The 27,812-nt window shown below is 41.6% G+C and overlaps 1 protein-coding gene and 1 long non-coding RNA gene across 2 annotated transcripts in view; one reads left to right on the top strand and one right to left on the bottom strand.

The window, feature by feature from the left end:
- LOC149980890 (uncharacterized) overlaps positions 1 to 27,812 on the bottom strand; it is a 238,439-nt gene that overhangs the window by 36,661 nt on the left and 173,966 nt on the right. The window lies entirely within an intron of this gene.
- Positions 19,295 to 26,544, top strand: LOC110531916 (uncharacterized). The gene is made up of 2 exons (XM_021615393.3): positions 19,295 to 19,960; positions 24,084 to 26,544. The coding sequence occupies exons 1-2, from the start codon at positions 19,558 to 19,560 to the stop codon at positions 24,875 to 24,877; spliced, it is 1,197 nt and encodes a 398-aa protein (XP_021471068.2). The 5' UTR covers positions 19,295 to 19,557; the 3' UTR covers positions 24,878 to 26,544.

Raw genomic sequence — 27,812 nt, 5'->3', positions numbered from 1 at the left:
TTTTTACTGCTGATAAATGATGCTGCTATTGAAAGATTCACATAAAGTGGTTATTCACTCAATCCTGATAGTATAAACCATGTAGTACATGCCAACACATATGCACGCACACAAATGCACACAAACACGTAGACACACACACTTCATGTTATGGTCGGACCTGCACTCTTAGAAAAAAATTGCTTTCTGGAATCTAAAAGAGTTCTGCGGCTGTCCCCATAGGAGAACCCCTTTGGAACCCTTTTTCTAAGAGTGTACAGAAGGCTGTTTGTTATAGGCTATTCCTACACAAGCAAGAAGCTAATATGCATATTAGAGAATATAGAGGATGGAGCCTAATAGGTTATATTTTGGTTGTATGAGGTTATGAATACACTGAGTGTACAAAAATGAAGAGTTCCTTCCTAATATTGAGATGCACTTAAATCTTGTCTTGCCTATTCACCCTCTGAATGGCACACATACTGTACACAATTCATGTCTTAATTGTCTCAAGGCCTAACATCCTTCTTTAACCGAACAAGTGACATCAATACGGGATCAAAGCTTTAACCTGGATTCATGGATTTTTAATGACTAGTCTATGTCATGGAAAGAACAGGTTTTCCTAATGTTTTGTACACTCACTGTATATTTATCTATTTTCTGTTGACAGTAGAGTTAATAAGCTCTGGCATTTACCCATTTACCCGTTCACACACATATAAATGCACAAGCGCACACTCAAGCACACATAATCTGTATACACACGCACGTACAGACACACATTAAGCTCTAAGATTGTATTAATGTGGCGGCTATGACCTTGAGATAACTCTGCAAGTGCATGCTTCATTACCTACTCATATTTACTTATACTCATCACATGAAATCTCACACAGATGTCATGTGTGGCTCACATGATGCACCCATGATGAAAGAAAAGGAAAATACATAATAAGAATAGGGTAGAGAGAGGGCATGTTGATAGCAGGTGTTTACATTGTATTCAAGTATTATCTTTTTCTATCTACAGTAGACTGGTGGCGCAAGCCCTACCCCCCCCCCCCCCCCCCCCCCCAATTCCCAATTCCCTCTCTTTCTCACTAGCTCTAGGCTGTAGTTGTGTAGTTATGTGGTTTGGTCAGCCGTAACCATAGTGCTGACTGGTTAATGTCCCGAGGGACTTTGAGCTATGCTGATGCCACACCAACTCCTCTCACAACCAGGAAATGTACTGCAGCCTGACCACCAGAGTCACCAGTTTTAATAAGCAGAGCAAACAGACAGATTTAGCACACAGACAAATTGGGTTATAGCAATTTCTGAACCCCTTCTCTGTGTGTATGTACACAGACACAAAGACAGACACATACACATAAACAGACAGAGTCATGGGCACAGACACAACACTGACAGACAGATACACAGACAGGACCCAGGTGACTCAACCAGCTGTGTGTTATCCCTGACCGTGACTCGGTTGATAGTTAAACCCACACAGACTACACATTAAACAGCTAAGTGGACAACCAGAAAATTAGAAAATTGTATCCACTATGTACAAGCATACGAGAAAATTTCCATTAGGTTTTAGCCCCGAACCAATTTCTGAATGTTATATTACAGACCAATTTGACCAGATAGTGTGCATATAAATCCAATTCAATGTGTGTGTGTGTGTGTGTGTGTGTGTGTGTGTGTGTGTGTGTGTGTGCACATGTGCACACTCGTGGGTATGTGCACAGTGTGCCAAAATATGTGTTAGGATAGGCCACACATGGGGACTCATGCATGATGGGTTCCGCTGTGTATTATTCCAAATGAGAATGAATGTAATGACTGGAAGTCAGAGACAGGTGGCATGTGGAGGGGAGGAAGGGTCTGTCTGGGGGTAGATGGTGGGGCCTAGTGCCGAGGCTTCCTGCCATCATGGCTGCTGGTGGTGGTAGTTCACACAATCCCAGAGTCATCAACACCTCTTAGAACAGAACAGCAAGTAAACACCAGCAGTCAGATGAACAGTAATGATAAAGCCTCCAGGAGGTAGGGGAGATGGGGAATGAGAAAGAGGGAAGGGTGGTGGAGAGAGAGGGAGACTGGGAGAGGGGAGTGGGGGTGAGAGGGAGTAGGGGGTAGAAGGGGAGGGGGGTGGGAAACATGCACATGGAAAGAAAAAGTAGAGAGAGAGAGAAACAAAGAAAGACTTTTTACCCATTCATCAGCTCCACGTGTTTGCATTGGCAAGGAAAGAGAGAATGAGAGAAGGAGAAAGATAAATATGTACAGAGATTGGAAGAAAATAGGGTGAGATGCAAAAGCCAGTGAGACACTTTCATTCAGTATTCTATAACACCATATTGTTATCTGATGTGTTTCTATCTCTGTCCCTCATGTCTGTACAACAGCTTTAGCTCTTTAACACTCTCTCTCAGAGGTGTGACATTTACGTCATTTAGCAGAACCTCTTATCCAGAGCGACTTACATTAGTGAGTGGACACATTTTTTTGTACTGGTCCCCCATGGGGATCGACCTCACAATCCTGCAAGTGCCAAGCTCTACCAACTGAGCCACACGGACCCCACAGTGCTTTAGGACCACAGACGGTATGTCTCTGCAGCTAAGATGCCAATCCCTCTAACACCCCATCAACTCTTCGAACACAGCCAGTGACAAGTTCTCTGGCAACGACAACCTTGACGACGTTGTCATGTCATCCAGACAGGGGCAGACCTGGTTGCCAAAGTTGTTATGACAGTGTTTCAAAATCCAAGAATCTCAACCCAAAACAGAAGGCATGGACCACGAACTCCAACACACCCACCCACATTGTCAACCATACAACCGTTTAGTCCAATACACCAACTGGAATTTTTGCAAAAACAAGGTTTCTTGTACAAAAAACTATTCCAGCTCATACAAAGTCAAACTTGATCTCATCCCCTCAAGCACCTCTGTAGGCTAGCTAGCTAACTCTGTAGCTGTCCAGTTTTGATTCATCAATAAATATTTATACTTGGGGGCTTTTAGAGCAATGTATTCTGGGGATGGAAAATGACTGGCAGCTTTTTTAAGGTTAGGTCAGTGTGTGTGTGTGTCTGTGTGTGTGTGTGTGTGTGTGTGTGTGCTTCTGCCTGTGTGAGTACTACTCTTGTCATGCTAGCCTGGCTGCATCTCTCTTGCCTGACCTTTTAACACTGAGAGATTTCCTGGGTGGGTAAGACTGTGTGAGAGACTGTGTGTATGTGTATTGGTATAGTGTGTGTGTGAATCCGATTGTGAGTGTGATTGTGTGTGTGTGTGTGTGTGTGTGTGTGAGAGAAAGAGTATGATAGAAAGCCGCCCTCCCCAAGCCCCCACTCTACTCACACTCAGGCCAGGATGTCAAGAAGGTTTCACAGCCCAGTGAGTCTGTCTGTATACTAGCCTTCACCCCTCTACTCTCACCCATCCTCACCCCCACCACCCCCACACTACGGTCCCCATAGATCGATCCCCGGAATAACAAACATGCTACTTTACCAGCAGTAAACACATACCAAACACAAACATCTTGTGTTCTACTCCTCTTGACACCTGTGCGTGTGTGTTTGTTGGGGGAGTTGTCTGGTGCGACGAAGGTAGAAATGAGGATTCGGAAATGGATGAGCGAACACCATGCCTCATAGGTTCACACACACACATTTCTGATGGTAGTCACCAGCAAAACCTTAGGAGGCCAGACAAGTTATTAACATTATACATGGTTGCTATTAATGTTAATGGGGGACTTGCATATCATTTTTGTAACTACCTGACTTCAAGTTAGAGATCATCCCTTAGAATGTAACTCGTTGCAAAGTAATATGAATGATGATGCCATATCCACTAAGTGCTACTTAATATTCAGTGATGTGTCTTAATGCATTACCAGACACCCCACCAGTCCTTTCCCAAGCAGACCTCTATAGGGCTGTGTGCTGTGTGGCAGACCCCCATAGGACTGTGTGCTATGTGGCCTTTTTCATAATGGAGGAGAGGAGAGGAGAGTGCGCACCCCGCTGTTCTGATATGATTTCCTCTCACCGTGAGAGCCCCCCCTGTGACATTTACCTTAAGCACTCAGTGTGTGTGTGTGGACCCACTCGCCACTCTCTAATGACGCCCACCACTGGCACACACACTCTGGGTACAGATACCCCCGTTGATTGCCATGCTCCCCTTAGAGAGAGCGAGGAGGTGAGAGCAGCATGCAGAGATGCAGATAGAGAGGGATGGAGGGACTGTATTCATAAGCATTCATCATCCACTTGTTAGTGTTTAAAACTTCATTAACCTTTGTTTCAAACATTTGTTGCCCCGGGGGTCCCCTCTCTATTGCTCTCTCTCCGTGTGGGGTTCCCCCATCCTCCTTCACTTCTCCACGGTGGTCCCCCAACACATGACGCATGTCATTTCCTCACACTTACCTGGGGATCCCAGGAATGTCACACGGGGGTAATGGTCTGGAATCAAAAATTTAAAAAACTCTGTCCTGCTGGCTGGCTGTTTTTGAAGACTAAAGGGTAATTATTTTCTGGTTATATTATATACTTTGTAAAATGTAAGTTATAATGTAACTTCTAAAGGGAGACATCTGTTGAGATGTTTTATTGGCTTTTAAAATCACACACAAATTATTTATTATAAATGTATCAAATTTATAATTATTGATTACATTCTACAACAAGTGCATCATATGTGCACCAAGCCACAGAGATACAATGTGGTTTAGCACAACATTGCATCACAAAAGGATAACATACGATAGATTCCTGATATAGACTGAGTGTATAAAACATTAGGAACACCTTCCTAATATTGAGTTGCCCAACCTTTGGCCCTCAGAACAGTCTCAATTTGTCAGGGCATGGACTCTACAAGGTGCCAAAAGCATTCCATAGGGATGCTGGCCCATGTTGATTCCACTGCTTCCCACAGTTATGTCAAGATGGCTGGATGTCCTTTGGGTGTTAGACCATTCTTGAGACACAAAGGAAACTTTTGAGTGTGTAAAACCCAGCAGCGTTGCAGTTCTTGACACACTCAAAACGGTGTGCCTGGCACCTACTACCATACCCCGTCCAAAGGCACTTACATCTTTTGTCTTGCCCATTCACCCTCTGAGTGCTACACATATACAATCCATGTCTCAATTGTCTCAAGGCTTAAAAATGACTCTTTAAACTGTCTTCTCCCCTTCATCTACGCTGAGCGAAGTGGAATTAACAAGTGACATCAAAAAGAATCATAGCTTTTAGCTGGATTTACCTGGTACAAAACATTAGGACACTATGTCATGGAAAAGCAGGTGTGCCTAATGTTTTGTACACTCCGTACAATACAGCCACAGTTCAGATAACTGAGAAATGCATGCCTTTTCTTGAAGTTTACACTTATTCAATCCTCCTGTAGGATTTAAGTATAGATATCTAATGATTGAGCAGGTGAAAGCTAAATCCTTCAACCTAATTTGCAGTCCATTCTCTCGACACTGAGTAACATTTTCCTGGCTGATGGTTCCCTCGTGTGGACAAACAGCGGCAGAGCAAACCCTCCTAATAGTACATAAAGTTGCCATCCTCCCATCATTCCCATATTCTCACTCTCAGTGTCTTGAGTGTTAGGTGTCATTACGTTCATTAAATTATATTACATTACAGCTTCTTTCGTTAAATGCACTCATTGTAAGAAGCTCCCGATAGTATAGACTGCTCTGATAAATAACTGTTTAATTCTGACGGCAAACCTGACTGAGAAGTCATGCAGTGCTTGCAATTACTAAATCAATGTCAACTCCCTCCATCTGGGACACACTGCATTACAAATCAAACACTGTTCTTCTGAAAACCCCACCTACCTCAGGGATGGGCAACTTGAGCCCTCAAGGGCCTGTTTGGTGTTACTTTTGCCACAGCCAATGCTAACACACAACTCCAATTTCTATTCAGCCTTTATTTAACCAGGTAGGCCAGTTTAGAACAAGTTCTCATTTACAACTGCGACCTGGCCAAGATAAAGCGAAGCAGTGCGGAAAAAAACAGACTTACTCAAACAAAAGTACAGTCAATAATACAATAGAAAAATCTATATACAGTTTGTGCAAATGGAGTAAGGAGGTAAGGCAATAAATAGGCCATAGTAGCGAAGTAATTACAATTTAGCAAATTAACACTGGAGTCATAGATGTGCAGATGATGATGAGCAAGTAGAAATACTGGTGTGCAAAAGAGCAAAAAAGTAAATAAAAACAATATGGGGGTAAGTTAGGTAGTTGGGTTGGCTGTGTACAGCTGCACGATCGGTAAGCTGCTCAGATAGCTGATGCTTATTAAAGTTATTGAGGGAAATATAAGTCTCCAACTTCAGCGATTTTTGCAATTTGTTCCAGTCATTGGCAGCAGAGAACTGAATGGAAAGGTGGCCAAAGCAGGTGTTGGCTTTGGGGATGACCAGTGAGGACACTTTATCAGTATTTCCAGATACTGATAAAGATGAAAGTCCAAAGAAAACCCCTTTCCCAGTGGATTTATGAAAGATAGACTAAGAGTGTCCTTCTCTTAAAGTTCAGAAAAAAAACACAATCTTTGTAAAGAGGTATGTAGGAGAAGAAAAACCTGAACAAATTGGTAGAGAGAAACACTGTATTCATACAAATAGAACAGTTATTAACAACTTGCAATGTTTTGGGTTGTTCCTTAACTTCTCTGCGCATGGTACCCGCTAGCGGGCTGAAATTCCACAACATAGGGTGATCGCTACATAAATAGTCTTATTAAACATTCATGAAAATACAAGTGTCTCACATGTATCAAAAGCCTAGAATCTTGCTAATACAACTGCGTTGTCAGATTACGATAATACGATGCGATTATCTGAGCATAGGGCCCCATAAAAAATAAAAAAAATTAACCAGCACAGTGCCTTGCGAAAGTATTCGGCCCCCTTGAACTTTGCGACCTTTTGCCACATTTCAGGCATCAAACATAAAGATATAAAACGGTCTTTTTTTTGTGAAGAATCAACAACAAGTGGGACACAATCATGAAGTGGAACGACATTTATTGGATATTTCAAACTTTTTTAACAAATCAAAAACTGAAAAATTGGGCGTGCAAAATTATTCAGCCCCTTTACTTTCAGTGCAGCAAACTCTCTCCAGAAGTTCAGTGAGGATCTCTGAATGATCCAATGTTGACCTAAATGACTAATGATGATAAATACAATCCACCTGTGTGTAATCAAGTCTCCGTATAAATGCACCTGCACTGTGATAGTCTCAGAGGTCCGTTAAAAGCGCAGAGAACATCATGAAGAACAAGGAACACACCAGGCAGGTCCGAGATACTGTTGTGAAGAAGTTTAAAGCCGGATTTGGATACAAAAAGATTTCCCAAGCTTTAAACATCCCAAGGAGCACTGTGCAAGCGATAATATTGAAATGGAAGGCGTATCAGACCACTGCAAATCTACCAAGACCTGGCCGTCCCTCTAAACTTTCAGTTCATACAAGGAGAAAACTGATCAGAGATGCAGCCAAGAGGCCCATGATCACTCTGGATGAACTGCAGAGATCTACAGCTGAGGTGGGAGACTCTGTCCATAGGACAACAATCAGTCGTATATTGCACAAATCTGGCCTTTATGGAAGAGTGGCAAGAAGAAAGACATTTCTTAAAGATATCCATAAAAAGTGTTGTTTAAAGTTTGCCACAAGCCACCTGGGAGACAAGCCACCTGTAATCGCAGCAAAAGGTGGCGCTACAAAGTATTAACTTAAGGGGGCTGAATAATTTTGCACGCCCAATTTTTCAGTTTTTGATTTGTTAAAAAAGTTTGAAATATCCAATAAATGTCGTTCCACTTCATGATTGTGTCCCACTTGTTGTTGATTCTTCACAAAAAAATACAGTTTTATATCTTTATGTTTGAAGCCTGAAATGTGGCAAAAGGTTGCAAAGTTCAAGGGGGCCGAATACTTTCGCAAGGCACTGTAACATAATCACAAACTGCATTAAAATAAATTGTTTACCTTTGACGATCTTCGTCTGTTTGCAATTCCAATGCTCATTGTTACACAATGAATGATCTTTTGTTTGATAGGCTATAAAAACGGATTCTAACACGAAACATTTTGTGAACCGCTTGTGTCGTGAATTCCGTCTCATTCCATTTTCGACGACACATTCCAGGTAAATAACCCACACAGAACGTGACTTTTCCAGTCATGTTTGGTTTCACTGCAATCAACTGGTTTGTTTGTAACACAATCAAACCTGATGGGCCATTTCGCGGGACGTATTGACTGAAAGAAACTGATTTGAAGACAACAAGTCATGACATCATTGTGCACCAATGATTTGCCCGCTGTTTCATTGATTGACTGTATTTTAACCCAATGACCACTGATCGTCTTGAAATCTAGCTGGGTAGATAGCCAATGAGCTGAGGTAAACGGCAATAGGTCATGTTTATGTGTTGCAAGACCAACCCATGTAGTAAGCTCCAGCGTAAAGAGAGTAATTCGCTATTGAAGTTTCATACCGGAAGGAGAAACACATATTATGCACTGCATTGTATGGTAAACGCGCAGATTCAGCTGTTATATCCTTCCTGTTTGGCCCTGTCCGGGGGTCTCATCGGATGGGGCCACAGTGTCTCCTGACCCCTCCTGTCTCAGCCTCCAGTATTTATGCTGCAGTAGTTTGTGTCGGGGGGCTAGGGTCAGTTTGTTATATCGGGAGTACTTCTTCTGTCTTATCCTGTGTCCTGTGTGAATTTAAGTATGCTCTCTCTAATTCTCTCTTTCTCTCTCTCGGAGGACCTGAGCCCTAGGACCATGCGCCAGGACTACCTGGCATGATGACTCCTTGCTGTCCCCAGTCCACCTGGCCTTGCTGCTGTTCCAGCTTCAACTGTTCTGCCTGCGGCTATGGAACCCTAAACTGTTCATTTTTACTCTTGAGGTGCTGTCCTGTTGCACCCTCTACAACCACTGATCTCCACCCAGCACAGCCACCCAGCACAGCACAGCCAGACTGGCCACCCCTCATAGCCTGGTTCCTCTCTAGGTTTCTTCATGGGTTTTTGCCTTTCTAGGGAGTTTTTCCTTGCCACCAGGCTTCTACACCTGCATTGCTTGCTGTTTGGGGTTTTAGGCTGGGGCTATATAAATAGATTTGATTCGATAGAGGACTGAGGGTCTTCCAAATATTGAAAGTGTGTAAATAGTTACCCTGTTATGGCTGCGATCCCTGTACAGGGATCAACATCAGGGGAAATTTCAGAGTCACAACTAAAAATACGTCGTAACATTAAACATTCTTGAAAATGCAAGTGTCTTACACCCTTCAAAAGATTGGAATCTTGGTAATCAAACTACGTTTTCCAATTTAAAATAGCCATTACAGAGAACAAATACCATGCTTTTGTTTGAGAAGAGCAATCAACAACAGAAACATTTTCCGCCATGACAGTTTTTACACATTCACATCTGAAGGTAAAATTATGACTTACATTCTGACATCTTTCTCTTATTTCTCTTCCTGAGGGTCCCAGTGATCAAATGAAGTGCCGTTTTCTTTGATAAAATCCATTTGTATGGCTTAAATCGAAACATTTGTAACCTGTTTGTGCCATGAATTCAATCTCTATCAATTTTTTACGGAGCATTCGACATAATTACACACGGTAAACCATAATTTATCTAGTCATGGTTGGTTTCAGTGCATTCCTCTGGATGTTTGCAACACAGCCAAACTTCATTGTTTTTTTTGCGGGGAGTATTGACCGATGTGAACTGATTTGAAGACAATGAGCAATGACTACCTGGTGCACAAATCATTTTAGCGAAGCTTCGTTGATGGACTGTATTTCGGCCCAATGGCCACTGATCTTCTTGAAATCTAACTGGGTAGATAGCCAATGAGCTGAGGTAAACGCCAGTATGTAATGGTTTTGGGTTGGAGCACCATTCCTTGTTTGATATCGCATTCTCGCCTTGACGATCAGAGGAGTTGCTGTGAGGCTTGTTACGCGCAGCTGTATTTTGGAAAGTTGCATTTTCAACAATTTCATTGAAGATATCATGGCGAATAAATCAGGAAGAGCGAAGTCAAAGTCTAAAGTGAAAGTGAAAAAGTGAAAGTGAGACAGATTTCTTGTTTGAGGAATCTTTGAGTGTTATGATTCAAACAGGAACTGAGGAGCTGTTTCTGTTAAGGACAGGACGTACTTCTGGACGGGTAAGTGCTAATGCCGTTTTATGAAATATAAATATATATATATACAGTGGGGCAAAAAAGTATTTAGTTAGCCACCAATTGTGCAAGTTCTCCTACTTAAACCTGTAATTTTCATCATAGGTACACTTCAACTATGACAGACAAAATGAGAAAAAAAATCCAGAAAATCACATTGTAGGATTTTTTATTAATTTATTGCTGGAGTATTGAAAACATGGGTGGCAATAATTCAGACCCCTACCTTTTGAGAATTACATGTTAAACTATATCTCTTTCTCTGCACAATTGTATCAGTATAAAATAATGTAATTTTCCTTTTTTTGTGTAACAATACATCATATAGATGTATATACTGAACAGACTAGGTCTATACTGCTCCTACATGGTGTAACAATACATAATGTAGATGTATATAATGAACAGACTAGGTTCTATACTATTCTACTGTATCTTAGTCTATGCGTTACTCATCTCATATGTACATACTGTATTCTATCCTATTCTACTGTATCTTAGTCTATGCATTACTCATCTCATATGTATATACTGTATTCTATTCTACTGTATCTTAGTCTATGCCGCTCTGACATTGCTCTGCCAAATATTTATATATTCTTAATTCCATTCCTTTCGATTGTGTGTATTGTTAGATGTTACTTGTTAGATATTACTGGACTGTTGGAGCTAGAAACACAAGCATTTTGCTACACCCGCAATAACATCAGTGTATGTGACAAATAAAATGTAATTTCATGAATATAGGTCTGGTGTTGGAGATCATTCCACACTCTGTGTTCTACTACCCAGGTCTGGTGTTGGAGATCATTCCACACTCTGTGTTCTACTACCCAGGTCTGGTGTTGGAGATCATTCTACAATCTGTGTATCTCCTGCATGTATTTTTTGATGTTTAATCAGACCACTTGAATGAGAGTATCTCTTGTCACATTGATCACAGCTATAAGGCTTCTCTCCTGTGTGGCTAAGTTCAAGTTGAGTACTGAGGTACCGTAACCTCTTAGCTGAAAGTCGAAGGCCGGAGTGTAGTAAAACAGTTTTTTTGGGGGGGGGTAACGATTCTCAGCCATTTTTGCTTTTCTTTTCAGTTTTTCCTTTTTTGGAAGAGAGCGGGAGAGGAGATTGCCCAAATTTCTTCAAATAGGTCGGTCCCTGGGATCGGGCTGGCGAATATGGTTCGCTTTGCGTGGAAGGACAAGGAGATGGAGCCATTCGGACGTGAAACTTTTGGAAGGACTATCTTAATGTGGATCCTTAAACTGACATGGAAGGTTACCCGTTGGTGGGAACTTATGATGTGGCTTTACACACAGAAGAAAAACACGACGAGATCCTGAAAAAGGTGAGAGAAGTGGGAGGTGAGAGGCAGATGTGTCGCTACGAGGTAACCAGTATGGCAAAAAACAACAAAAACTATTTCAGCATTGTAACTGTGAACATTTATAACCTGTATGTCAAGGACGAGGAGGTGAGGGCCTTTCTGGGGAGATACATGGATGACATCTCCTCAGCAAGGCACCTCAAGGACTCCCTGGGTTTTTGGAACGGGAGGAGAGACTTCCAGGCCCTCCTCAGGGAGGACCCAAAGGGACTGGGCAGCTATCTTCATTCTCCAGCTATGTTCTCCCTGGGGGCTGACAGGGGGACATTGTTTTATGCACGTCAGCCCCCGTTTTGCAGACGTTGTATGGCCTATGGCCACATCCTAGCCCCGTGCAGCACAAGAAAGTGCAGATATTGTGGATCTGGGGAGCACGAGGCGAAGGACTGTGACGAGCTCAAGGCGTGCCACAGGTGGGGCTCGTCAGCACAACTGTGGCAGGAATGCCCGGCTCGTCAGAGGTCATGTGTGTCTGCGGCTGGGAGGGGGCAGGAGAGGGGATGCGGGAAGAAGAGGAAGGGGAGGAGGTCCAGACCAAGAATCGAGCACAGGCCCAGAGGGGATGGCCTCACGGAAGGAGGAGGAGCAAAGAGCGGCAGCAGGAGGAGAGTGGGACAGAGAAGGCACGGGAGCAGCAGAACTGGGAGGAGAGGAGGGAAAAGAGGCGGAAGGAAGCAAGGGAGTGGAGGAGCCAGAGAGAGCAGCAATGGAGGGAGAGGTGGTGGAGAAGGAGTCGGTGGCAGGACCAGTGGAGGAGGGGAAGAGGGAGTGGGGGGACAGCAGAATGTTGAGCGTCCTCGTGGAAGAGATGGGGGAATAGTGGAGGAGCTTGCGGGGTGGGGGGGTGGTGTCTCCCTGTTACCGCCATCGCCAAAGAAGAGAGGGAAGAGGAAGGGGAAAGTGGAGGAGTTTGGTGGTCAACCCAGGATGCAGGGCATTCAGGAGCCAAACACCATTCCTGCATCCTGGGTTGGTGAGATGGGGAGACGTTGGGAGGAGAGACGGCGTCCCTACCGGTGGAGATGGAGCAAGGGAGCATCGGGTGAGACTCCTGATTTTTTGGGGTGGGGGGGTTTAGTTGCATGATAGTTGCTTTTGATTTGATTTTATAATGTTTTAATGGAGCCTACTATAACTGTTGTTAGTTTAAATGTAAGCCTTTAAAGGATTTTGTTAAGAGGAGAGCGGTTATTAGTTATTTAGAGGGTGTGGGTTTTGACTTTTGTTTTTTAAAGGGGGTTCACCTGAGGGATGGAGAGGATGTTAATAGATTTAGGAGGGAGTGGGACAAGGGGGAGTCGGTTTGGGGTATAGGGGGGTGCACTCATCAGGGGTAGGGATTCTGTGTGGGCACAGGGAGGTAAAGGTTGAGAGTTCATTTGTGGTTATGCAGGGGAGGGTTTTGGGGGTGGATGTCACCTTAAGGGATTGCAGATTAGTGGGGGTGTACGGGCCACAGGTGGTGGCAGACAGGAAGGAGATGGTGGACTGTATGGCGCCCCTGTGCGCCACAAAAAGGCAAGTGGTGATAGGGGGGATTTTAATATAGATTTAGGGGTAGGGGGATAGCAGTGGGCTAATGGCTTGCCATGGTCTGGTTGATGGAGGCCTGCACACTACTCCGACAATGGCTGGTTCCACTTGGCGCAACTCCAGGGGGGTTGCGAGGAGGCTTGACTATATTTTTCTGTCTAGGTCCTTGGGTTAGTTGTCTAGGCAGGTGTTGCCTGTTTTCCTTTTGAATCACGACGGGGTGCTCCTGCAGGTGAGGTCACCAGTCTGCCTCTTTGGATAGGTGGTACTGGAAATTAGATCGGGATGTTCTGGATGAGCAAGCTTTCATTGAAGCATTTACTGGTTTGTTTTGGGGGATTGAAGGCCTCCGGTCCATGTGTGAGGGGGTGGGATTTAGTTAAGGTAAGGATTAAAGTCTTTATTATAGGATATTGTAGGAGGAGAAAAAGGGAGGAAAGGAGGAAAGTGGATCATATCCAAAGGTTGCTCGAACTCAAGTACGAGGCAGACAACCTCGGCTGGTCGGTTGACTGGGAGAGATCCACAGCCCTGAAGGCACAACTCAGGGAGCTGCAGGAGCGGAAGGCTCGAGCTTTCCTGGAGCGTGCGCATAGTGGGTTTTTAGAACACAACAAGACTTGTTGCATTAAGTTGACGCAGTATGCAGATGACATCTCCTTGCTCCTTTGCAAGGACTCGTGCCTGACAAGGTCTCTTGCCATTTTTGGGTACTTCACCCGAGCATTGTGGAGCTGTGCTTAACCACGCTAAGTCTTCTGTGAAGTTTTTGTGAAGATGGCGTGGTAGGACGGATGTGCCCGGGGGGTTCTCTCTCTGTAATGGGGCCCTGAGGATTCTCTGAGTCCATTTTGGGACCTCCAGCTCAGCGACGCTGTTACTGGAACATGGGCATCGAAGTGGTATGGAATAAGCTGGCGATGTGGAGGGCCGTTGTCTTTTATACGTCCTGGTCCTCAAGGTGGATGTATTTCTGTCTCTTTTGTATCTGGCATACGTCTAACCGTTGCCTGCTTGTCTGAGGAGGATTCTAGTTAGGTTGGTGTTCCAGTTCATGTGGGGTGGCAGGTACGAGTGTGTCGCCAGGGAACGCATGCTCTGTTCCATGGGGGAGGAAGGAAGGGGCGTACCACATCTCCCCCTCAAGCTGTACACAATTTTTGTTTCCTTTTTGTTAGCTGAGATTGCTCAGCAGGTAGTACACCCGTCTGGTTACTTCCTGCGGATGTTCTACTCATATCAGACGAGAAGCGTAATGGTGTGGTCTAACACGGGTCCTCGGATGGAGTCCTCAGACAGAACAGCTGCCGTGGCACTTTGTTCATGCGCCAAGTGGCTGTGTGCTCACCCTGAGGTTGAAGTTGCCAGAGTAGGTTTAGACCACAGACACCTGTACAAGAAGGTCAGACAGGGAGGGTGTCCGGCGCCTGTCGTGGGTATCCCGGCAGTGGTCTGGGAGGGAGTGCAGGCGCAGGGTCTGGACAACAGGCTCAAGGACCTGAATTGGTTGAGTCGTCTACAAGTGCTTGCCGGTACGTTCCATCATGTACAGGCATAGCTTGGCGGGATCCCCCACCTGTCCAAGGCCATCTTGTGGCGGGGAGGAGACACCTTTTGGGACTGTGCCTTTGCCAGAGTAGTATGGGCACGGCTGTTGTTAGTTGGGTGAAAGGGTATTTTTGTTTTAACTTGGGCTAGGGTAGAGAGAGTTGTAGGGAGAGTGAGGGGGACGGTCAGGGACAGGTTTCTGCTCTGGCTTCTCATAAGCCTCTTTAAACGGGGGCTGTGGGAAGCCAGGCAGGACATGGTAAAGACAGGAAGAGATTGGGGGCTGGAGGGGATAGTAAGGAGGTTGGAAGGAAATTTGAAGGGGAGGATGAAGATGGGAGGAGAGGAGGTGGGGGCAGCATGCTGCCAGGGAGAGGGGGAAGGGAGATTTAGGGCTGGGGTTAATTTAGATGATTTAAGGGGTAGATTTGGGACGGGAGATAGGGGAAGGTAGGGCTTTAGAGATGTAGTTTGAAGGCATGAAGGGGAGGGAAGATGCTCCCTGAGATTTTTGTTATTGGGTTTTTGTTTAGTTTTGTATTTAAAAATGCCTATATTTGAGTTTGTTTGGATAATTTATGGTTTTGTTTTGTATGAATGGCATTGTACATAATAAAAACGTATATATATATATATATATATATATATAAATAAATAAATATTCTTCCACTGTCAATATAGTGCATGGTATGTAAGTTTAGTATCACTTTTCAACCAACCCAGTGCATTTGTTGAAAATGAAGAATGTTGAAATCAACAATACGTCAAAGGATTCAACTACTGAAAACTGAAACAAACGATTGGATCAAACAGACCAATCCCACTGGACATTGGGTTTGATTCAGACCCTGCCAGCATGGCCAGAGATGTATCTTATAACCACAGAACCACCACAGACCTTTCATGCCTGACTAAAAACAACTAAGTATTAGATTTACTGCCATGGTCTAGTATGTCACTGCATCAGACACCATTCACAATGCTGGCTGAGGTATGAGTTAAACATGACATATTATTTCCTAACCATTCACAATACTGGCTGAGGTACGAGTAAAACATTACATATTTTTTCCTAACCATTCACAATGCTGGCTGAGATACGAATAAAACATTACATATTTTTTCCTAACCATTCACAATGCTGGCTGAGGTACGAATAAAACATGACATATTATTTCCTAACCATTCACAATGCTGGCTAAGGTACGAGTAAAACATGACATATTATTTCCTAACCATTCACAATGCTGGCTGAGGTACGAGTAAAACATGAAATATTATTTCCTAATTGTAAAAAAATCCCCACTCCTTTTTCAACTAGTCTCTCACTGTTTAACCAGAATAACATGAGTTGTGCCCTGCAAACTGTTAGACTGTTAGTCCATAATCAAATAGTCTCTCATTGTTTAACCAGAATAACATGAGTTGTGAGAGGTTGTGTAGAGGGATAATTCCAGTCCAGTACATGTGTAAAGGGTGTAGAGGGATAATTCCAGTCCAGTACATGTGTAAAGGGTGTAGAGGGATAATTCCAGTACAGTACATGTGTAAAGGGTGTAGAGGGATAATTCCATTGCAGTACATGTGTAGAGGGATAATTCCAGTACACTACATGTGTAAAGGGTGTAGAGGGATAATTCCAGTACACTACATGTGTAGAGGGATAATTCCAGTACAGTACATGTGTAAAGGGTGTAGAGGGATAATTCCAGTACAGTACATGTGTAAAGGGTGTAGAGGGATAATTCCATTGCAGTACATGTGTAGAGGGATAATTCCAGTACAGTACATGTGTAAAGGGTGTAGAGGGATAATTCCAGTGCAGTACATGTGTAGAGGGATAATTCAAGTGCAGTACATGTGTAAAGGGTGTCGACACACAAACACCAAATGTGCTCCTGTTATCCAATAAGGACGTCTGAGAATGAGAATATAGCCTACGTAAAGTCTTAGTTACATTGTTATGTTACAGCCTTATTCTAAAATTGATTAAATAAAACATGTTCCTCATTAATCTACACACAATACCCCATAATGACAAAGTGAAAACAGGTTTTTATAAATTTTTGCAAATGTATTCAAAATAAAAAACAGATACCTTATTTATATAATTATTTAGACTCGAAATTGAGCTCAGGTTTATCATGTTTCTGTTGATCATCCTTGAGATGTTTCTACAACTTGATGGAGTCCACATGTTGTAAATTAAATTGATTGGACATGATTTGGAAATGCACACACCTGTCTTTATAAGGTCCCACAGTTGACAGTGCATGTCAGAGCAAAAACCAAGCCATGAGGTCGAAGTAATTGTCTGTAGAGCTTCGAGACAGGATTGTGTCAAAGCACAGATCTGGGGATGGGTACCAAAACATTTCTGTAGCATTGAAAGTCCCCAAGAACCCAGTGCCACAGTGTTTGGAACCACCAAGACTCTACCTAGAGTGATTGGGGGAGAAGGGCCTTGGTAAGGGTCAGATGACTCTGACACTATGACAGAGCTCCAGATGTCCTCTGTGGAGATGGGAGAACCTTCCAGAAGGACAACCATCTCTGCCGCACTCCACCAATCAGGACTTTATGGTAGAGTGGCCAAACGGAAGCAACTCCTCAGTAAAAGGCACATGACAGCCCACTTGGAGTTTGCTTAGAGTTTGCCAAAAGGCACTTAAAGGACTCTCAGTACATGAGAAACAAGATTATCTGGTCTGATGAAACCAGCATTAAACTCTTTGGCCTGCATGCCAAGCGTCACATCTGGAGGAAACGTGGCACCATCCCTATGTAACAGTTTTGCTTTCCTTCCCTCTCCTCGCCCTTATCTGGGCTCGAAACAGGGATCCTCTGCACACATCAACAACTGACACCCACAAAGCATTGTTACCCATCACGCCACAAAAGCCACGGCCCTTGCAGAGCAAGGGGAACAACTACTTCAAGGTCTTAGAGCAAGCGACGTCACCAATTGAAATGCTATTAGCGCGCACCACCGCTAACTAGCTAGCCATTTCACATCGGTTACACCTACGGTGAAGCATGGTGGTGGCAGCATCATGCTGTGGGGATGTATTTCAGTGTCAGGGACTGGGAGACTGGTCGGGATCGAGGGAAAGATGGACAGAGCAAGGTACAGAGAGATCATTGATGAAAACCTGCTCCAGAGTGCTCAGGACCTCAGACTAGGCTGATGGTTCACCTTCCAACAGGACAACAACCCTAAGCACACAGCCAAGACGAGGCAAAGGTGGCTTCGGGACAAGTCTCTGAATGTCGTTGAGTGGCCCAGCCAGAGTCCAGACTTGAACCTGATCGAACAACTTTGAAGAGACATGAAAATTCTGCCAGAAATGTATAAAAACACTTTTTGCTTTGTCATCATGGGGTATTGTGTGTAGATTGATGAGGGAAAAAATATATTTAATCAATTTTAGAATAAGGCTGTAACATAACAAAATGTGTAAAAAGGAAGGGGTCTGAATACTTTCCAAATGCACTGTATATATAGGGACAGTGACATCACTTCCTGAAACAGGAGGTACAAAAATATAACATAAATATCAACATTCAATATTAACACATTTTAAAAACTCAGACAATCTCAAACTGCGGAAAAACTTTTGGAAGTCTTGAACTGTATCAAAGTCTGTGGCCTGTGATGTTGGGACAAATGATAGTTCCTTATTATACAATTCTACAGCAACACCGCAGTCATGTCTTCAGTGTAAAACTAACATTGACTCAATAGTCCATGCCTTCTGGGAATGTTATGATGTCATAAAGTTAATGGCGGAGTTAGAAAGTTGGCTGTCAGAAGAAGTACAATGTCTGTGCATATTTCAAGACATGGAATATGAGGGTGCAGTGAGATAGCCAATGTTTGGACGAAACCTCTCATTAATACCCCAGAGTTGGATGATACTTTTCTCCTCATCATCTTAAATACTAAAAACTGGAAATCAACCAATCCTCCATTGTTAACGCAATGTAATAGCGTCCCTACTGTTATTTTTCAATGTCTTTTAACTGTTGTTTTTATTTCTTTACATATCTATTGTTCACCTAATACAGATTTTTCACTTAAAAAATTGCACTGTTGGTTAGGGCCTGTAAGTAAGCATTTCACTGTAAGGTCTACTACACCTGTTGTATTCGGCGCACCTGACAAATAAACTTTGATTTTAATAATAGACCTGGAGGTGGAATAATACCCATTTTATGCAGGAATTTAACAACGTAATTACACCGTTAAACTGGCATACAAACTCGGTAGCACAGAGCAGATACTTCATACGACTTGAGTAATATTGCATTATGGGTAGTTCAGAAGTTTCCCAAAATAAATTAATGCATATGTAATGACGCAAAAACATAACTGTTTATACTTATAGGTAAACAGATTGTGACTACAACTAGCTTACTAAGTCTTTAACCACACTGTGTTGTTACACTGGTGAGTAAAAACTAATGCTTCCTACACTTTACCTGTCTGAAGATAACGTTTACATTTTACTCAAATGCGTTACCCACTCCAGTCAGTAGATGACGATGTGCGACTTTAAGGCAAAGCTGTTAGTGTGACGTATAATCTACTGGACGGAACGCTTCTTTCATCAGCAGCAACAGTTAGTCAGACACCTCGGTAGCTTGCTAGACAAAATAGCCGAATCAATAAAGCTCTTTAGACGCTTTAGTGTATATTACCCACTGCATTTTAACCCACTTTTTTCGTCTAGTTAGTTATCCGATGTAATTTCATATTTACGGTGTTGTTGTTATTAGTCAGTTAGCGGGCTGGTTTCGTTAGCATTAGCCTAGCTAGCGAACATCTCCGACCATGAGTTCACTAAGCTACTCTCCTGATAAAGAAGAGGCTGTCTGCTGGACGGAGAAAGAAGCTCTGGTGAAAGAGGAGGAGGAAGAGGAGGCTGTTTCAATACAAAAACAAGTAGATGGTGAGGCTGTTTCCGTGAAAGAAGAAGAGCAAAACGTTAGAGTGAAAGAAGAGGAAGACGTGTTCAGAGTGAAAGAGGAGGAGGATGTTACAGTAAAAGAAGAGAAAGAGGATGATGCAGTTTTTGGAGTGAAAGAGGAGGAGGAGATGACTGTCACATCCAAAGAAGAGGAGGAAACTGGACATCTGGGCCCGGTTTCCCAAACGCATCTTAAAGCATCCAATGGTTCTAACGGTGAACTTAGCCGTAAGATGCTTTTGAGAAACCGTTCCCTGATTAACACTAGTAAGTACTGTCTTAAAAACAGAGGCACAAACTCTGCCGTTTAACTGTTATTTGGTGTTAAAGCAGAAATATGCAATTGCTACATCCATTTTTGGACTTTTAAATTATTTATATATAGCCATTGATTCTTGAAGAATATAACACATGCCTCATGAGCTTAGTTCAACTGTTGTACCCCATCACAACCCCAAATAAGCTTTTTTTACTCCAATGTAAATCAACACTGTATAGCCTCAAAACATGGTTAAAACTATGATGATATCATGGATGGTCAGTCCTTGCATCCATAGGTCTGTTTATGAATTTGAAAGTAGTTACATTTCTCCAACCCCATCATCATCTTATTACCAAAACAGATTGGTTGATTGGTGTGTTTTTTTTTTTTAACAGCAACAAAATGGCTGCCCAGAGACTTGGTTTGATAAACAGCTGAGTTTGGTAAACATCTGAGGGATGGGGCTGGAGAAATGTAACCCTCTCAAATTCAAAGAGAAAGCTATTGTAGCAACCATAACCCAACACCTAGCGACCTCGTCAAGAAGTTCAGACATCTTGGTGTAAAAGTTATAAGGTGTTGGCTTGACAGTCAATGGACCCAGGTTTGAGTTAAGCTCAGGGCTACCCCCTGAATTCACTACACTATGAATACAAGGGCTGGTTATCCATGAGATCATAATGATAGTTTAACCAGGTTTCTAGGCTATATAGTATATTCTAGAATTCATCCATGAGGTCATAATGATAGTTTAACCAGGTTTCTAGGCTATATAGTATATTCTAGAATTCATCCATAATGTCATAATTATAGTTTAACCAGGTTTCTAGGCTATATAGTATATTCTAGAATTCATCCATAATGTCATAATTATAGTTTAACCAGGTTTCTAGGCTATATAGTATATTCTAGAATTAATCTATGATGTCATAATGATAGTTTAACCAGGTTTCTAGGATATATAGTATATTTTAGAATTCATCCATGAGGTCATAATGATAGTTTAACCAGGTTTCTAGGATATATAGTATATTCGAGAATTCATCCATGATGTCATAATGATAGTTTAACCAGGTTTCTAGGATATGCAGTATATTCTAGAATTCACCCGTGATGTCATAATGACACTTTAACCAGGTTTCTAGGCTATATAGTATATTCTAGAATTGCCAGTGATTTCCTGTGGAGGTCAAATTGTTAGAGCTGTTGGTAAGTCATTGTATAATATTCAGCCAATTTATTTTCATGCCATTACATTAAAGGCTAAACATACCGAGATTTAATTACATTCATGAATTGTTTTGAAACCTGTGTTTTAAACTCTTCTCAAACATACATTAAAATACAACACCTGTTTGGCCCCTCCCCTTCCTGGGTTGGTGAACAGCGGTATTAAATTGAATGAATGAATCTGAGCCTCACACTCATCACCTGTGGAAGGCGAGGCTTCCACCGAGGTGTGGATTTAACCTCTAGCGTCGAGCAATCGCGTATCCGGGAGCGTAATCATAGCCTCAAGCTCATTACCATAACGCAACGTTTCCTATTCATGAAAATCGCAAATGAAATAAATATATTGAAACACAAGCTTAGCCTTTTGTTAACAACACTGTCATCTCAGATTTTCAAAATATGCTTTAACCAAAGCTACACAAGCATATGTGTAAGAGTATTGATAGCCTAGCATAGCATTAAGCCTAGCATTCAGCAGGCAACATTTTCACAAAAACAAGAAAAGCATTCAAATAAAATAATTTACCTTTGAAGAACTTCGGATGTTTTCAATGACGAGACTCTCAGTTAGATAGCAAATGTTCATTTTTTCCAAAAAGATTATTTGTGTAAGAGAATAAGCTCCGTTTTGTTCATCACGTTTGGCTAAGAAAAAAAAACGAAAATGCAGTCAACACAACGGCAAACTTTTTTCCAAATTAGCTTCATAATATCGATAGAAACATGGCAAACGTTGTTTAGAATCAATCCTCAAGGTGTTTTTCACAATTCTATTCGATGAAAAATCATTCCTGACAGTTGGTTTCTCATCAAAGGCAAACGGAAAAATACTGCAGCTGGAGATTACGCAATAATTGCGACGGAGGACACCAAGCGACCACCTGGTAGATGTAGTCTCTTATGGTCAATCTTCCAATGATATGCCTACAAATACGTCACAATGCTGCAGACACCTTGGGGAAACCGTGGAAAACGTAAGCTGACTGCTAGCTCCTCCACAGCCATATAAGGAGTCATTGGCATGCAGGGCTTTCAAAAAATGGGGCACTTCCTGGTTGGAATTGTATCTGGTTTTTGCCTGTAACATCAGTTCTGTGGCACTCACAGACAATATCTTTGCAGTTTTGGAAATGTCAGAGTGTTTTCTTTCCAAAGCTGTCAATTATATGCATAGTCAAGCATCTTTTCGTGACAAAATATCTTGTTTAAAACGGGAACGTTTTTCATCCAAAAATTTAAAGAGCGCCCCCTATATCGAAGAAGTTAATGTTACGTTGTACCTAGTTTCCTTCCTTCAGGGAACAGTAGTTATAGTCATAATGTTAAGCTTGTCATATGATGAACTTCAACTTAAATACGGGATCTAGCTGTCGGACAGTTTTTTTGTATTCAGATCTCTGAAATGCACTCTAACTACATCACATTTAGTGTCTCCTTATGTTACACTGGGAAAACAGTTTTCATGGGCACAGCAATTATAAATAATTTCAGAGTTTCCTAAATCCAATGGTTCTAACCGAGAGTCACCTTAACTTTATAGAAACACCCAAATGGATACTGTCATTAACGCGGTTCTTCAATAATTACACATCATTCTTAATACTGTAGCTTTTAAGTTACAGTCACGTGTTCAACTATCCTGAGCTGATCCAGGAAATAATTTTCTGAATTCCAGTCAAATGACAAACATCACGACATGCAACAACAACCAAAGTGCTTCTTCATTCATTCATCTGGTAAAGACAGTTATGCCGTGCTCCACGTTGGATTCAACATCCCTAACAAATTGATGTTTATAATGTTATTGTCTGCTTGATTTACTGTAGGGTCTCGTTAGTCTGTTTGCACACAGAGATACTTTGCTCATAATGTGTAGAGAACTGTTCCTTGATGGATAGTCTATTGTACAACACACAGAGCTATTTTCTTATTCAGGACATTTAGAATGACAACATATTACAGAGTAGCCTAGTGGGATTATTGACAAAATTAACTGGTGATCAGGTTATGAAATGTCATGACAAAATATTTAATTATTATAGTCCTAGGTCTATGTTGTTGTTAGGTGAAGCCATGGGTCCTACAGTAGGTCTATGTTATTGTTAGGTGAAGTTATGGGTCCTACAGTAGGTCTATGTTATTGTTAGGTGAAGTTATGGGCCAATTTGGCAAGCACTTAGTGTACAAACCTTCATTGTCAGGCTGATGGAACAGCTAGCCAAAGAGCATTTTACTGGTTGAAGTGTAATAACACAAACATATTACGCAGGATAATCCAAAAGTAATGTGAAATGCACTCATAAGCAACCTGGAAATGGATGCTATTTTTTCTGTCAGCCTATGAGAACTCCCCTGAGTTTTCTCCCATGGTGGTAAATTAGTGAATAGACACCAGAGCTTAATGTGAGTTTTCTTGAGTAGCACACCTGATCTTGCGCTGTAATATTCAGAATACATTGTGAAAAACTATAATCTTTGCTCACCATTTTTGCTCCAGGCAGATATACTACATCCATAACTAGTGGTTTCCTCATTAGCAGGGAGGAGTTTCTGCAACCAAATTGCGTGTGCTTTGCCCTCATGCCGCAATTTTAGCAAACACAGAAAGGGGCCTATATTGGAGACCAGAAGTCATCTGGCACAGTGCTTGGGTTTTCAACAACTTGAATAACTTATTTCTAGCCTACAATCATCGATGTTACTACTAATGTGAAAACAAGACAAAATGACTATTCTTGGTCACTTGACTGTCTTAATTGTCAAATAATTTAACAGATGTCAATTGTTGTACAACTTCATGGGTAGGCTCTGAGCATCACCTTTTAACTCAAATAAACAGTGGATTTCTGCTGTTGTGGGCCTTTAACCATCTGTCTGACTTTGTTGTTTACACAGGAGAGAGAAGTGATTATTGTGGATCCTCTGGGGAGCCTCAACAACCTCATAATGCTGACGAGGCAGAGAAAAGTATCTTCAGATCAGAACACATCAAGAAACACCAGCAGAGACCCACAGTGAAGAAATCTCACCACTGCTCTGACTGTGGCAAGAGTTACTTAAGATCAAATTCACTGAAAGTACACCTGAGAATACACACTAGAGAGAAACTTCACTGCTGCTCTGACTGCGGGAAGAGATTCACCTCTTCAGTAGACCTTAAAATACATCAGAGAATTCACACTGGAGAGAAACCTTATGGCTGTGATCAATGTGGGAAAAGTTTTACTCAGCCAAGCAACCTGAAATCACACCAAAGAATACACACAGGAGAGAAACCATTTAGCTGTAATCAATGTGGTAAGAGTTTTATTCAGTCAAGCAGCCTGATAGTGCACCAGAGAACACACACAGGAGAGAAATGTTATAGCTGTAATCATTGTGGGAAGAGTTTCACTCAGTCAAGCAGCCTGATAGTGCACCAGAGAACACACACAGGAGAGAAGCCATATGACTGTCCTCAATGTGGGAAAAGTTTTGTTACATCTGGCAGTCTGAAGACACACCAGAGAACACACACGGGAGAGAAACCTTATAGCTGTAATCAATGTGGGAAGAGTTTTACTCAGCCAAACAGCCTGATAGTACATTTGAGAACACACACAGGAAAGAAATCTCATAGCTGTGATCAATGTGACAAGAGATTCTCTGATAAAAGATTTCTGATCAAACATCAGAAAATACATGCATGAAGAAGTTGTTTCATGATATCAATGAAATAATGTCACAATGTGGAATGTTTTTTAAATTGTAGAAGGAGTATTTTAATGAATGTCACAATATAGAACCCTAAGTGTTTGCCCCCTGCTTATTTGATTTTAGCATGATATGAATATTAGCCTCAGGGGAAAAATCCAGGCTCTGAATTGAGAGTACTATTTATGAGATTTAACAAAACGTGTTGTGTAACCCCATGTTTGCCACCCTCTTGAATCAAAATGTTAAACTTCAAAATGTAGCTGACTGTCTTCTTCAGGCTGTCCTCTAACCAGTGAGGTAAAATATATCTCCCATTTCCATGTGTTTTTTAAATTGTGTTAGTTTCAACAGCACATACAACTGATTTCTCTCCTAATCGATATCGGTGATTTATTGCTACTTGTCAAAACAACAGCGTTTCTGGTGCTTGTGCAGTTTTTATGGTGCTTCTATGATTATTGTGGCAGATGTGTTTATTTTTTTATTTAACCTTTATTTAACCAGGTAGGCTAGTTGAGAACAAGTTCTCATTTGCAACTGCGACCTGGCCAAGATAAAGGAAAGCAGTGTGACACAGACAACAACACAGAGTTACACATGGAGTAAACAATAATCAAGTCAATGGCACAGTAGAAAAAATAAAGTCTATATACAGTGTGTGCCAAAGGCATGAGGAGGTAGGAGCGAATAATTACAATTTAGCAGATTAACACTGGAGTGATAAATGAGCAGATGATGATGTGCAAAAGAAAATGTAAATAGCACATTTTATGTTGAGGTTTTCAATATATTACAAACTGTTTCTGCATTTTGGTTATTGATTTGGACACTTTAAAACTGTGTTTTGACATTGGGCTATCCCATCTCGCAAAATGTAATTGAAAAGACGTTGAAAAGAAGACAAGGCCCGACATTCAATATACGTTCGGTTATAGTTGAAAATATTTATTTCCAGGTCGTTTTTTCAATGACTTGAAAACATATTCATTTCAACTTACTTGCAGCCTATACACATGGACGCAGTATAATAACTTGGTCTATAATCAATGTATTAACAATTTTAGAAGAGTTCTAGATGCAAGTGAGTTTAAAAAACAAGATTGTAGAAAAATATATATTTAGAAATACGTGCTTTTAATTGTTGGAAGCCAGTAGACACCATGTTTATATTGTAGAAAGTGAATCATGTGAAATGGAAGTTATTTTCTGTTGGTGGTGAGCAAACTTGTCCAACAAAAATATAGGATATATTTGTTGTCTTGACAGGAGAGGTGTTACAGGCTTTGGTTTTTCCATTTATGTTTTGAGGTTGGAATGTAGCACATAGAGCTCGTTAGCAAGTATTGCTAGTTAGCACGTATAGCCCGTTGATTGGTGTCACCTCGTTAGTCAGTATGTGTTACACCTGTGCTGGCTTGTCCATCTCGTTATGGTTGAATATTGCATCCAATTGTTAATATTTTAATCAATGGATTTTCCTCAGGATGCTCATTAGTCTTTCAGTTGTTATTCTTCTGTTTTGTATCCTCTTATGTTTGTTGTGTAGTAAATATTTCTGTTTATTTTCTTTGTTTTTTATACATTTTTTCCTCTGAAGTCGTTTTGTTGCATCCATGTCTGAAATGTGCTGTATAAATAAAGCTTGTTTTGATATTGTAAACATATTGTAAAACAAATTAATCCAATGACTGACCAATCAACAGACTCTTGCTAAACCAATGAACAACTATGTGCAAAAGCAACATTTCTTGGTCCATCTTAGTATGAAAAACAGTATCAATTCAGTATATCTTCCACTATGTCAAAATAGTGCATGGTTTTTAAATTTAGTATCACTTTTCAACCAACTCAATGCATTTGTTGAAATCAACAATTTGTCAAAGGATTCAACTACTGGAAACTGAAACAAACAATTGGATCAAACAGATCAATCCCATTGGACATTGGGTTTGATTCAGACCCTGCCAGCATGGCCAGAAATGTAACTTATAACCACAGAACCACCCCAGACCTTTCATGCATGACTAAAAACACCTACAGTGCCTTGCGAAAATATTCGGCCCCCTTGAACTTTGCGACCTTTTGCCACATTTCAGGCTTCAAACATAAAGATATAAAACTGTATTTTTTTGTGAAGAATCAACAACAAGTGGGACATAATCATGAAGTGGAACAACATTTATTGGATATTTCAAACTTTTTTAACAAATCAAAAACTGAAAAATTGGGCGTGCAAAATTATTCAGCCCCCTTAAGTTAATACTTTGTAGAGCCACCTTTTGCTGCGATTACAGCTGTAAGTCGCTTGGGGTATGTCTCTATCAGTTTTGCACATCGAGAGACTGACATTTTTTCCCATTCCTCCTTGCAAAACAGCTCGAGCTCAGTGAGGTTGGATGGAGAGCATTTGTGAACAGCAGTTTTCAGTTCTTTCCACAGATTCTCGATTGGATTCAGGTCTGGACTTTGACTTGGCCATTCACATATGTTTATTTTTGAACCATTCCATTGTAGATTTTGCTTTATGTTTTGGATCATTGTCTTGTTGGAAGACAAATCTCCGTCCCAGTCTCAGGTCTTTTGCAGACTCCATCAGGTTTTCTTCCAGAATGGTCCTGTATTTGGCTCCATCCATCTTCCCATCAATTTTAACCATCTTCCCTGTCCCTGCTGAAGAAAAGCAGGCCCAAACCATGATGCTGCCACCACCATGTTTGACAGTGGGGATGGTGTGTTCAGCTGTGTTGCTTTTACGCCAAACATAACGTTTTGCATTGTTGCCAAAAAGTTCCATTTTGGTTTCATCTGACCAGAGCACCTTCTTCGACATGTCTGTTGTGTCTCCCAGGTGGCTTTAAACGACACTTTTTATGGATATCTTTAAGAAATGGCTTTCTTCTTGCTACTCTTCCATAAAGGCCAGATTTG

Source organism: Oncorhynchus mykiss, chromosome 9 (assembly GCF_057628025.1).
Source record: "Oncorhynchus mykiss isolate SJ-2025 chromosome 9, ASM5762802v1, whole genome shotgun sequence".
Classification (NCBI taxonomy): domain Eukaryota; kingdom Metazoa; phylum Chordata; class Actinopteri; order Salmoniformes; family Salmonidae; genus Oncorhynchus; species Oncorhynchus mykiss.
Note: the sequence above shows the minus strand (reverse complement) of the source record. Positions and strands in the feature narration are given on the sequence as shown.